At 45.5% G+C, this 14,439-nt stretch overlaps 1 protein-coding gene across 1 annotated transcript; it reads right to left on the bottom strand.

Moving 5' to 3' along the window:
• Nucleotides 1–6,003: 6,003 nt before the first annotated feature.
• On the bottom strand, nt 6,004–9,764 carry LOC123089220 (uncharacterized). The gene is made up of 3 exons (XM_044510948.1): nt 8,456–9,764; nt 8,307–8,376; nt 6,004–6,338 (listed from the first exon to the last, which is right to left on the bottom strand). Exons 1-2 carry the CDS (start codon nt 9,612–9,614, stop codon nt 8,327–8,329), a joined length of 1,209 nt encoding a protein of 402 aa, XP_044366883.1. The 5' UTR covers nt 9,615–9,764; the 3' UTR covers nt 6,004–6,338; nt 8,307–8,326.
• Nucleotides 9,765–14,439: the final 4,675 nt, after the last annotated feature.

Genomic DNA, 14,439 nt, shown 5'->3' with positions numbered 1-14,439 from the left:
CAACAAGTATAGCTCATCACAAACAGTGCTATCACCTCTGAGACGTGTTTCCAACCAACTGCTGAAAGTCCTAATGTGTTCACATGTAATCCAGTCGTCGCACTGCTCCGGGTGTTTGGAGCGCAGACTGTTCTTGTGTTCATCGACATACGGGGTCACCAATAGAGTTCTGTAGAACTGTGTAGTGTGCTTGAGACCAAGAATATCCGTCCCTGCATATTATTGAGTCCCTTCCAAGCGTGCCTTTTCCAGTCAGTCTCCCCTCATACCGCGATTTAGGGAGACCTATCTTCTTAAGGCTAGGAATGAAGTCAACACAAAACCCGATGACATCCTCTGTTTGATGGCCCATGGAGATGCTTCCTTCTGGCCTAGCGCGGTTACGAACATATTTCTTTAGGACTCCCATGAACCTCTCAAAGGGGTACATATTATGTAGAAATACGGGCCCCAGAATGAAAATCTCGTCGACTAGATGAACTAGGACGTGTGTCATGATATTGAAGAAGGATGGTGGGAACACCAGCTCGAAACTGACAAGACATTGCGCCACATCACTCCTTAGCGTTGGTACGATTTCTGGATCGATCACCTTCTGAGATATTGCATTGAGGAATGCACATAGCTTCACAATGGCTAATCGGACGTTTTCCGGTAGAATCCCCCTCAATGCAACAGGAAGCAGTTGCGTCATAATCACGTGGCAGTCATGAGACTTTAGGTTCTGGAACTTTTTCTCTGGCATATTTATTATTCCCTTTATATTCGACGAGAAGCCAGTCGGGACCTTCATACTGAGCAGGCATTGAAAGAATATTTCTTTCTCTTCTTTCGTAAGAGCGTAGCTGGCAGGACCTTCATACTGCTTCGGAGGCATGCCCTCTTTTTCGTGCAAGCGTTGCAGGTCCTCTCGTGCCTCAGGTGTATCTTTTGTCTTCTCATACACGCCTAAGAAGCCTAGCAGGTTCACGCAAAGGTTCTTCGTCACGTGCATCACGTCGATCGAAGAGCGGACCTCTAGGTCTTTCCAGTAGGGTAGGTCCCAAAATATAGATTTCTTCTTCCACACGGGTGCGTGATTCTCAGCGTCATTCGGAACAGCTAGTCCGCCGGGACCCTTTCCAAAGATTACGTGTAAATCATTGACCATAGCAAGTACGTGATCACCGGTACGCATGGCGGGCTTCTTCCGGTGATCTGCCTCGCCTTTGAAATGCTTGCCTTTCTTTCGACATTGATGGTTGGTCGGAAGAAATCGACGATGGCCCAGGTACACATTCTTCCTGCAGCTTCCCAGGTATATACTATTGGTGTCAAGTAAACAGTGCGTGCATGCGTGGTATCCCTTGTTTGTCTGTCCTGAAAGGTTACTGAGAGCGGGCCAATCGTTGATGGTCACGAACAGCAACGCATTTAGGTCAAATTCCTCCTTTTTGTGCTCATCCCACGTACGTACACCGTTTCCATTCCACAGCTGTAAAAGTTCTTCAACTAATGGCCTTAGGTACACATCAATGTCGTTGCCGGGTTGCTTAGGGCCTTGGATGAGAACTGGCATCATAATGAACTTCCGCTTCATGCACATTCAAGGAGGAAGGTTATACATACATAGAGTCACAGGCTAGGTGCTGTGATTGCTGCTCTGCTCCCCCAAAGGATTAATGCCATCCGCGGTTAAAGCAAACCATACGTTCCTTGGGTCCTTTGCAAACTCATCCCAGTACTTTCTCTCAATTTTTCTCCACTGCGACCCGTCAGCGGGTGCTCTCAACTTCCCGTCTTTCTTACGGTCCTCACTGTGCCATCGCATCAACTTGGCATGCTCACCGTTTCTGAACAGACGTTTCAACCGTGGTATTATAGGAGCATACCACATCACCTTCGCAGGAACCCTCTTCTTGGGAGGCTCGCCGTCAACATCACCAGGGTCATCTCGTCTGATCTTATACCGCAATGCACCGCATACCGGGCATGCGTTCAGATCCTTGTAGGCACCGCGGTAGAGGACGCAGTCATTAGGGCATGCATGTATCTTCTCCACCTCCAATCCTAGAGGGCATACGACCTTCTTTGCTGCGTATGTACTGTCAGGCAATTCGTTATCCTTTGGAAGCTTCTTCTTCATTATTTTCAGTAGCTTCTCAAATCCTTTATCAGGCACAGCATTCTCTGCCTTCCACTGCAGCAATTCGAGTACGGTACCGAGCTTTGTGTTGCCATCTTCGCAATTGGGGTACAACCCCTTTTTGTGATCCTCTAACATGCGATCGAACTTCAGCTTCTCCTTTTGACTTTCGCATTGTGTCCTTGCATCGACAATGACCCGGCGGAGATCATCATCATCGGGCACATCGTCTGGTTCCTCTTGATCTTCAGCAGCTTCGCCCGTTGCAGCAACATCGTGCACATCGTCTGGTGCATCTTGATGTTCAGTAGCATCACCGTATTCAGGGGGCACATAGTTGTCATCGTACTCTTCTTCCTCGCCGTCTTCCATCATAACCCCTATTTCTCCGTGCCTCATCCAAACATTATAGTGTGGCATGAAACCCTTGTAAAGCAGGTGGGTGTGAAGGATTTTCCGGTCAGAGTAAGACTTCGTATTCCCACATATAGGGCATGGACAACACATAAAACCATTCTGCTTGTTTGCCTCAGCCACTTCGAGAAAATCATGCACGCCCTTAATGTACTTGGAGGTGTGTCTGTCACCGTACATCCATTGCCGGTTCATCTGCGTGCATTATATATAATTAAGTGTGTCAAAAATCATTACAGAACATCATGAATAGATAATTAAGTGACCAAATTAATAGAAGTTCATCATCACAAAAAACCAAAGTACATACATAGTTCTCATCTAACAACATAAAGCTCTGCAGAGCATCTAAATTAATTAAATCATACAATGAAACTATGTAAAACATTTCAATGCGAAAACAAATGCGATCATAATCGCAACCAAGGTAACAACTGATCCAACGGCATAATGATACCAAGCCTCGGTATGAATGGCATATTTTCTAATCTTTCTCATCTTCAAGCGTATTGCATCCATCTTGATCTTGTGATCATCGACGACATCCGCAACATGCAACTCCAATATCATCTTCTCCTCCTCAAGTTTTTTTATTTTTTCCTTCAAGAAATTGTTTTCTTCTTCAACTAAATTTAACCTCTCGACAATAGGGTCGGTTGGAATTTTCGGTTCAACAACCTCCTAGATAAATAAAATCTATGTCACGTTGGTCGGCATAATTTTCATAAACAATAAATGAACCAATAGTTATGAAAAGATAATATATACCACATCCGAATCATAGACAGGACGAGGGCCGACGGGGGCGGATACCAAAACCATCGCACTATATAAGATGCAATAATACAAGTAAGAATATTTTTCCTTTCAAAAAGAAGATAAGAACAAGAGGCTCACCACGGTGGTGCTGGCGATGAGATCGGCGCGGGTGATCGACAGCGGTGAAGACGGGGACGGGGCGTGATGGACCGCTAAACCTAGACAAATATTGAGGAAAATAGAGGTTGGAGGTCGAGCTTGGAGAGGAGAAAGATTAAGTAGTGTGGCTCGGGCATTTCATTGAACACCTCATGTGCTATGGAGGTGAGCTAGAGCACCACAAAGCCCCCCCTCGCCGGCAAGAGAAAAACAGAGCACTGGAGTACTCTGCTCGTGAGCGAGGGGGTATATATAGGCAACACTATTGGTCCCGGTTCGTGGCATGAACCGGGACTAACGGGTAGCCATTGGTCCCGGTTCATGCCACCAACCGAGACCAATAGTGATGGGCCAGGAGCCAGGCCCATTGGTCCCGGTTCGTCCCACCAACCGGGACCAAAAGGTCCGGACGAACCGGGACCAATGGCCCACGTGGCCCGGCCGCCCCCCTGGGCTCACGAACCGGGGCAAATAGCTCCATTGGTCCCGGTTCTGGATTGAACCGGGACTAATGGGCTGAACTGGCCTGGGCCATTGCCCCCTTTTCTACTAGTGTACTGGGAGTACCAGCAGCCCAACGAGGTATGCCGACGTATTCCTCTTTTATCCGAGGTGTTGGTTAAAACTTTGTGAGTCGAGCTAACTAGATTCTTCTACCTTGATGCAGTGCACAAGTGATTTTCCTTCTCGGTCAATGTCCAGTCTTCTGCTCCCCAGCCCGAGGACCTGCTGGGGCCCGTGATGGCCCAACTTATGTCCGTGGATGAGTCCTCAGGGCCCGGTCCGGGCTAAGTGCTCAAGGGCCTCTCTATTGGCGTGATCATCCGAGACAGAAGCACCGAGCATTTCAGCCAAGGCGGGCAGGGCCTGGAGGATCAAGCAGCGGGGATCAGCATGCCGAGGTCAGCAGCCATTCGTCGCAGCCAGACGTTGGGATAATAGGCGCGACATCCATCTTGGATGCCGATGAGCCGTCTGCTCCAGTTAAGGCTGCCAAAATTCAGGTTTACTCTTTCTTCCCAGTGTATTTTTGGTTTAGAAAGGCCTAGAGCAACAGAGTTTATTGTTGTTCAGTTTCCGTTGAAATTTTTGCTGAAGTACATGCTACAGATGGCTATTCAGTTACTGCAGAACTAAATTTTCTGCTGACGTACACCTATTGAACACTGCAAAAAACAAATTCTGAAAAAAGCGAGAGTCCGTCCTGAGAGTCGAGCAGAGAACCTTTCATTCAGGTATACAACTGTTTAGCCACCGAGAGCATCTCCAATAGGCGCACAAAACCTGCTCCGCGCACTAAAAACCATCCTTTTTGAGCGCCGGAGACGCTTATGCTGCAAAATAGTGCGCGTGCAAAAGAATTTAAGGCAATTGCTTAAAAGCGCTATCCCATGTTACAAATATTGGGCGCCAGATTATGCGTGCTTCATAATTTGCACTGGATGTTTTTTTGGGCGCCCGTTTTTGGGCATGTGGAAAACCAATGTTCACCGCGGCACGCTAAAAGTGCTACAGTTGCGCTGTAAAACTATTTTAGCGCTTGATATTTTTGCGCCTCTATTGAAGATGCTCTGAGCTAGGTACAGGTTCCAACATTGTGGCACAAACAATTTTAAGTATTTTATTCCATTTCTATCCCTCCTAGCTACACACGGAAGCGCACATCGCCGCTACTATCCATACGCTGTATCGGCCACCGTATTCCTATGTCGTGGCATGCAAATCGTGGCACAGGACACTGCCCGTGAGGAAGCTACACATGCGTCAAGAGAGATGAGAATTGTGGGTGGAGGCTTGTATGAGATCTCACATTTAGTTAAGATAAAGAGATCAACCCTAAAAAAAATCATATTTAGACATTCTAAAAAATCTGAAATTATTTGATACATTCATGTGGGGTATGTCTACAACTCAGGAAAAATCAGCTCAAAACTTGATGTACATTCAGAGATTAAAAAAGAAAAATTTGAATTTAAATAGTAGCAGCTTTGAGTGAATAGTACTTTGACACTATTTACATCTGATTTATCTTTTTCTGTTTCATTAATGTAACTTGAGTTAGGAGCTTGAAAGTGCCTGCCTGCCTACGTGGCGTGACACACAGTTGTTTCGGACTGATTTGTATGAAACTGTTCCCGCAAAGCAAGTTTATTGGCCGGTTTGAGTCATTTACAAGTTTTTTTTTATGAAAATGTACCCGCGTACATGTTGTTAACTCTTAATAGTTTTGGGTACCATTGGATTTGGATGCTTGCCTTTGCTTAGCATTGCCGTGTAATAAATAGTGTATGATTTTGTGCATCATTTTTAATACATAGGCTTTAGTTAATCCTCCTTTTCACAAAAGAAAAAAATATATACATGGAAAGAGTTCTGGACGCGATGAAGGTGGACTGAGTATACACTGAATTCTGTAGATGTTTGAACATTGAAGCATCGCCTATGTGTTAGATCTGAATGAGACGAGGATTTGCAGGCTAGAATGTAGAGGCAAAATCGATAGACTTGGCTTTCCGAAATTCTCCAGCCACGGTCTATTGCACAAATTACATCAAAGTCCACATATTCATTCATACTGTTGCGTTGCCAAGAGCATGCAGTTGTCACAACACAATTTGACAAATCTCAGTAACAAGCACAATGCACACAGTTGGTCACACGGCATAACAACATAACAACCTTAGAATTATGGTCACACTGGACGAACTGAATACTTGAATAGAAAGCTGTCCTTCCTCTGAAACCAACAAACTGACCAGAAAGCTATTGTTCCTCTGAAACCAAATCAGAAGTTCAATACTTCAATCATACTCTCAAAAGGCTCCAGCATTTCTCCACAGAAACTTGACCATTATCCATGCAGCTCCATAATTCATCTACTCTGCAAAGTGGTCAAACTTAACGCTTTAGTCTGCCGCAGTAATAACGATACAATGACTACACATATGACGAGCTAATGGCATGGAGCTCTATGTGGCAGACTGATCCTCTGAAGTATCTCTCCGTCCGGAAAAACTTGTCCCAAGCTTGTTCCTCAAATGGATGTATCTAGCACTAACTTGGTGCTAGATACATCCATTTGAGGGACAAGTTTTTACGGACGGAGGGAGTAATGAATAAGCTGATATAATTACTAAGAGTGCATGTAAAGAATACGCTGATCACAAGAAAACTAAAATACCAGTATAGATGTTTTGAAAAAAAAAATACTACTATAGATGCTCTATCAACCTTCTTGGTTCGACCTGAACTCAACCACAAACAGCCTGCCCATTAAACTCTAGAAGATGACACCCTCTGGAGTCTTAATTTGTTGCTTTAGTCTGTGTGATTGTGAATATAGGCATGCAACAGTTGGTATCATGTACATGCATACTCTGAATACATGATCTGAAATTCTGAATACATCTACAAAAAAAGGTAGAACCATAAATACTATCCGAAATAGTGGAGGGTGGAGTTGAAACCCTATTTTACCTCTTTTTTGTCACTAGTAAAGCATATGCTGTTTACAGTTTTTATGTTCCATCCCCTTTTTGTCACTAGTAAAGCATATGCTGTTTTTGGAGATGAACCGTACATGTGTTGTGCGTCATTGTTCAACTGCTAAGTATTTGCTGTTTTCATTATTGAAAGAGCATAATCTGGAGCACTTTATTCTTGCTGTCCATATCTAGATAAACCTGCATCTCCCTTGAGTTTCTTAGTCTATTAAGAAACTGAAGCCTTTAAGAATTAAGATGATTTCTGTTGCACTTATCAAATTTCCATTTGTATATATACTATTGTTTCCAAAATTTGCTGCATTATTTTTACCAAATATAAATCATTATATTAGTAAGCTTGAATACTTGTCATAAAAAACGATTGAACTCCACTTTGGTTTTGGATATCCCTACCTATTTCTATCATAAGTTGTAGTTTTCAGATTTATCTGATGAGAGCAAGCGACCACCTTTTGTAGTCAGTACCAAGAAAATTGCGGCTTACCACAATGACACACTCAAATAAGCTCTCTGCTTTCTGGCTGTAAATAGGACTTGTGTGGAGGATTGCACGTGGAATAGATATAATGTGCCATATCCACTTATCATTCTTCTAATCATAAAATGTTTTTAAGAACCTGGTACCTTTTCTAGCAAGTTATCATAGCAGCAGTTCGTCTTGCATAAGCATTCTCTACTCAAACTCAGCAATAAACATGTTACTTGCACATACCTTATGTGGTGTCTTTCTACTTGATTTGATTAACTAACCTTCTTAGTTGCTATTTCGTGTTTTTTTAGTCAACTGGTCCCAATACTATTCTAATTAACAACTTGATTTTTTTTCTGAATTTTCCAGTTGTTTGATTATTGCTGCTAATGTGCTATAGCAACGACGACAGCACCCCTTACAAAATCCTCGCTGGCAGCTAATCTTGTTGATGCTGCAGTAAACACACTATCATCCATATCTTACTTGAACTACTAGCTAGTTTAATTAACAAGTCAGCCTTAGTTAAAGAAAACTCCTTTTGTCCAGGGCTTGGCCATCGGTACTTTTCAGGTTTTACTGCACTTAGAAATCTTATTTAAAGAACCATTGTACTTCTGTACCCAAGAATGATGTTTAACAAACAAATTTTCTGATCAGACTGAAATGGACATTTCTCATACAAATTATTCAAGCCAGGCTGCTAGCAGTTGTTAATGTGACCTTTTGGAACTGTGTCTGCCATGTTATCTAACCCATGTCAGAGATTAACCAAATATAGAGCCTAGTGCAGGGATTAGTGGATTAGAGACCAGTGGAACTAATCCCTGGCCGTAGGGTGCGTGGTAAAATAAGTCACTAAACAAAATCTTACCATTCAAAATGGTGGCCGCTTCACTTCTTGTATGATTTTGATTGTAGTGGCATTACGAACCTGGCATGCTCTGAAAAGGCAAAAATAGTATAAAAAGAAAGCAAACATATGGAGGTTTACAAGTCCAAATAAACGAAGCTATATAGTACCTCGACTGTAGAAGCTCACATAGGGTATGACTGTCTCGAAGCTGCAGTTTCTGTGTATCTTCTTTGTTTGGCCAGAACCAACCTCAACTGTAAAGAGCCCATCTTCTGTATTTAGGAAGATGACACCGGCACCGTTCGCGAAACCAACCAATGTGCCTCTACCATCCTTGAAGGTTTCGCCTACCATCCATGAGAGGGCACGAGGAGTGAGAGTAGTTTCAAGCTTCATGTCCCTGCGTTGCCCTCTCGCCACAACTCCATTGGGACCATCCTCCATTGACCACACAGAGAGTTTAGACGCCTTTATGGCTGCAAACACCAGCGCACCGTCTTCCTCTCCCATGAGTAAACCGCGCGCCGGTGCCTGGCCCTGCAAATTGATAAGTGAAAGTTCCTGCTCGCCGACATTGTACATCAAAATTTTCATGGTCCAGTAGCTCCACTTGACGGGGTAATAGATTTTCTTTCCGACAACGGCAGTGTGGCCCTTCTCCTCAATGGCATACGGACATGTGTTGGTGGCAAGCGGATAGATACCATGCGGATTCTCAACTGAGATCATTTCGCTCCACTCGGTAGTCTCGGATGAGTAAACAGAGGCGAACATGGTCTTTTCTACCTCGTTGGAGCCCATGAAAGCCACGAGGAAGGGACCGTCATGGCAGCCCAGGTGATCGCAGGCGTCCTTGGCGCAGAGCACAGTGGCCATCCAGGTTATCCCCTCTGCAGTACAAAGTATCTCAAATATCTTGGGATCGGTGGAAATCACCTGCTGGTTGTCGGTGATGGGGTCCCAAACGATGAAATCAGTGTCCTCCTTGGGAGTGTAGAAGAGGACGCGGCCATGGCGGGAGTCGACCGCGTCCCAGTCGCGGCGCTCGCAAACGAGCGGGCGGAAGGCTCCGGTGGGGATGAATTGGGCGACGTTGTGGCTCTCGTAGGATTTGTTGTCGAGGTAGCCCAATATCGGCGGCTTCCCGTGGAAGGTCCGGTAGTCGCGAAAGAAGGAAGGGTCGGAGACGATTCCGAACCAGGCGGTGGAGACAGCGGAGGCGCGGACGAGCCTCGCCGGGTCGTCCGGCGGGATCCGGAGCAAAGTCTCGCGGATGGCGTCGTCGACCAGCGATTGGAGTCTGCGTTGCGGCGGAGGCGAATCCATGGTGGGGCCGGCGCAAGTCGCCCTCGCTCAATTAGCGTTAGCGGCGGGACGTCTGAGGTTGGAAGCAGTGGGTGCCGTCGCCGCCGTCGGGCGAACAGGCAGCGAGTGGACTGCTGCGCTTGATTCTAGGGTTTTCGGTGGAAATTGGCTGCGCTATTGCCCGATGGCGATGGGGCTTGTTCTTACGACAGTCACGAGGGCCGTCAGCACCTCGTTTGGAACGGAGTGAGGCGGGATTTATTTTACCATTTGACCCGTTTTACTTTTCACTTTCATTATTTGCTCCTCTCCTTAGTAGTATTTCTTTTTGCGAGGAAACTTTTGATATATTCATCATGTCATGGCAGTACAAAAAACATAAAAATAATAATAATAAAGCATCCATGTCCGTAGATCACCTAGCGACGACTTCAGACACTAGAACGAACCGAATGCGTGCCACCATCATCGCCCCTCCTCACCGGAGCCGGGCCGAACTTGTTATAGTAGACAGTCGGAAGTCGTTGTGCTAAGGTCTCACAGGACCAGAAAACATACTTCACCGATGAAGAAAAATATAGGTCGAAAGGGTTCAACCTGTAGACAGGCAAACCAAGACTGGATCCAAGCAGATCCACCGAAAAACAAGCACTGATTGAATCTCGCGAGATCAGCCAGAGACACACCTCCACACACCCTACGACGATGCTAGACACATTACCGGAACAGGGGGTAGGCGGCGAGAATCCTATTGCATCTTCAGAGAGCCTTCACCGCCTCCTCTTACCGAGTAGGACACAAAACCTAAACGAACTCAGAAAAACACCTAAAAATGAACAAGATCCTTCCCGCCGGCAATGGTCAAGGTCCACCCTGCCTCCATGGCCCTAGGGCCACCGGAGACGAGGCATAACGGCACCGGAGACGAGGCATAACGGCACCGGCGACGACAGGGGGCAAAGGAACCCTAAGCTTTTTTTATTTCTTGAAGAGGAGTCGGGCGGCATGCGTTGTTTTGGTGAGGAGTTATTCCCTCTCCTTAGTAAATAAAGGTAAAATAATTCTAACCCCCGAAAGAGGCATGCGAGTCTAGAGGAAAAAAATACTGAGAGTAGTCATGGATATTGTTTTGAATCCTTCATTTGCTATCTTTAGGGAAATGTTTATTGTCTTGTTTGGTTCACACATGTGAGTTGATGAGGGATTAGCTAAAGATTTGTAACATAACCTTTTGAGAGGTAATCGCTGAAACAAACCGCATCGATGATAAACCCTATTCAAAGTTCCGAAACGATGAAATCCGTGCCCTTCTCCTTGGGAGTGTAGAAGAGGACTCGGCCATGGCGGGAGCCAACCGCGTCCCAGTCGCGGCGCTCGCAAACGAGCGGGCGGAAGGCTCCGGTGGGGATGAATTGGGCGACGACGTCGTGGCTCTCATAGTAGGATATGTTGTGGAGGTAGCCCATATCGGGGGGCTTCCGGTGGAAGGCCCGGTAATCGCGAAAGAAGGAAGGGTCGGAGACGATTCCGAACCAGGTGGTGCAGACATTGGAGGTGCGGACGAGCCTTGCCGGATCGTCCGGCGGGTTGCGGAGCAAAATCTTGCTGATGGCGTCATCGACCAGCGATTGGAGTCGGCGTTGCGGCGGAGGCGAATCCATGTTGGGGGATAGGGCCGGCGCGAGTCGCCCTATCGCTAAATTAGCACTAGCGGCGGGGCGTCAGAGGCTGGAAGCAGTGGGGCGCCGTCGCGGCCGTCGGACGAACAGGCAGCGTGTGGACTGCGCTTACTTCTAGGGTTTCGGTGGAAATTGGCTGCGCTATTGCCCGATGGTGATGGGGCTTGTTCTTACGACGGTCACAAGGGCCGTCAGCACCTCTTTTGTAACGGAGTGAGGCGGGATTTTTTTTACCATTTGACCCGTTTTCCTTTTCACTTTCATTATTTGCTCCTCTCCTTGGTAAAAAAATTGCGAGGAAACTTTTGATATATTCATCATGCCATGGAAATACAAAGAACATAAATAATAATAACAATTGCATCAATGTCCGTAGATCATCTAGCAACAACTACAAACACTGGAGTGAACCGAAGGCGCGCCGCCATCATCGCCCGTCCCTAAGTAAGTGGGCCAAACTTCGAAATTCGTCATGCTAAGGTCACATATAGGACTAGAACAACAAATGTCAATCATGAAGACAAATATAAATCGAAAGGATCCAACCTGTAGACACACAAATGAAGACTGCATCCAAGAAAATCCACCCGAAAACAAGCACCGAGTGAATCTCGTGAGATCAGCCGGAGACACACCTCCGCACACACTCAGACGACGCTAGACACATCACCGAAACAGGGGCTAGGCGAGGAGAATCTTATTCCATCTTTAGAGAGCCGTCACTGCCTCGTCTTACTGAGCAGGACACAAAACCTAAACGAACGGAAACAAGATCCATCCCTTCGGCAATGGTCAAGATCCACCGTGCCTCCATGGCCCTAGGGCCACCGGAGACGAAGCAGAACAACAACGGAAACAGCAGGAGGCAGAGGAACCCTAAACTTTTTTTATTTCTTGGAGAGGAGTCAGACGGCATGCGTCGTTTTAGAGAGGAGTTATTCCCTCTCCTTAGTAAATGGAGGTAAAATAATTCTAACTCCCTAAAGAGGCATGCGAGTCTAGAGGGAAAAAATATTAAGGGTAGTCATGGATATTGTTTTGAATCCTTTGTTTTCTATCTTTAGGGAAATGTTTATTGTCTTGTTTGGTTCACACATTGGAATTGATGAGGGATTAGCTAAAGGTTTGTAACATAACCTTTTGAGATGTAATCGCTGAAACAAATCTCATCGATGATAAACCCTATTCGAAGTTTCTCTTGAAGTTGAAGATCCCTCATAAAGTACATATTTTTTGTTGGAGACATCCACATGGAATTACCCAGCTTGAAGAAATCCTCGTGAAAATGTCCCGATAGTTGTCGGTGATTGGGTCCTAGACGATGAAATCTACAAGCTGCTCTTCAGCATGTAAAAGAGGACGCGACCATGTCGGGCGTTGGCCGCATCCCAGTTGTGGCGGTCGCGAACGAGCAGGCCAGAGTATAATCGGGCAGACGTCATGGCTCTTGTAGGATTTGTTAGATAGCCCCATTGTATGCCATGGAAGGTGTGGCACTCGCGAAAGAAGGCAGGGGCGAAGATGATTCCGAGCTAGGTGGTGCAGACGACAGAGGCACGGACAAGGCTCGCCGGATCCTTCGATGGGAGCGGAGCTAAATATCACGGATGCTGTCGTCAATTAGCTAGTTGAGGTTGCATTTCAACAGACGGAATTCATTATGGGTGGTTGGGGCCGAGTCGCCCTATTGCTCAATCAACATTAGCGGCGGGGTGGCGAAGGATGGAAGCATCATGGCGGCACGGCAGCATGGGGGAGTCGTGAGTTGGCCTTGATCCGAAAGGGGCATTGCTGCCGCTGTGTGCCGACGAACGAACATGCAACAAGTGTGGACTGAGCTTACTTCTAGGGTTTTCAGAAATGAGTTGTGCTATTTCCCAATGTGACCCGTTTCGACAATAGTCGGAGATGTCATCATCGCCTATTATGGGAAAGAGAAATATTCCAAAGAGGAATGGAAGTCTAGAGGGAACCCTTCAAAAAAAAGAGGGAGTCCGGATGGGGGAAGTTATATTGGCGGTAGTTTGAATCATTTGCTTGGTATTTATATCTAATAAGGAATTATGTGAGTTAGTATGTGTAGGAACTTAAGGGAGAAGTTTATTGTCTTTTTTAGTTCATGGGAGTTAATAAGGGATTAACTAAGACTTGATAACATAATAGCCTACAATGAAAGGGTTGAGATGTAATCCCTGAAAGAAATCGCTTCAAATTCCCGCCCTTTCTCATGTTATTAAAATGGATGGTTGATGGGATGAGCCCTAATCAATGTCATCTTTAGCAGTGAATGCATGAATAATTATGCAAACGTTTCCTAAATAGTATGGCTTTCCACAATTTTATTTTATAGCATCACTTCTTAAATGGTACTTTTTCCCACTTACCATGTCGAGTGGAACAATCAATTTAGAGAAAGCGCACCGAACCTTGTCGCATCATATCTGGTGATGATAAACCCTACCTCCTAAGGTGAAGATCCCTCGCAAGGTACATATTTTTTTTGTTGGAGCGCACTACATGGAATTATCCCGCTTAAAGCAACCGTGGCGAACATGTAGCGAGTGGACTTACATGTAGGGTTTTTGGCGGAATGGATTGCGCTATTGTCCAATGGGGCTTGTTCCTATGACAGTTCTGAGGGGTCGCCAGCACCTCATTACTAGTAAGGAATGAGGCAGGAATTTTATCATTTGACCCATTTACTACTTACTTTCATTATTTGATCCTTCTCCTTCGTTCTCGTGAAATTACATGTGAGGCACTGGGCGCGCCACCTTCATTTAGATAACCTAGAGAAAAACCATCAAATGCCAAAGTAAAACAAGGCAAAATAATTCAAACCCCCGGAAGAGACATGTGAGTCCAAGGGGGTATTATATTATATTGATAATAGTAACAAATATTAATTGTTTCGAGTCATTTCTTTCAAAAAGGGGATAACCCCAGATTCGGCATCACACGATGCACACAACTATAGTCTTTTTTGGTATCTAATAATGGGAATTGTGTGGGGAAACTTTAGTAAAATTTTATTGTCTTGTTTGGTTCATAAGAATTGACGATGGGATTAGCTAAGGGTTGATACTGTTACCTAAAATAATGGTTGAGATGTACTCACTGGAACAAATCCTTTTGAATCCCCACCCTTTCATATGCTATTGAAACAG

The sequence above is a fragment of the Triticum aestivum genome, chromosome 4B, assembly GCF_018294505.1.
Source record: "Triticum aestivum cultivar Chinese Spring chromosome 4B, IWGSC CS RefSeq v2.1, whole genome shotgun sequence".
Taxonomy (NCBI): Eukaryota; Viridiplantae; Streptophyta; class Magnoliopsida; order Poales; family Poaceae; genus Triticum; species Triticum aestivum.
The sequence above is the reverse complement of the archived record's forward strand: the minus strand, read 5'-3'. Positions and strand labels throughout refer to the sequence as shown.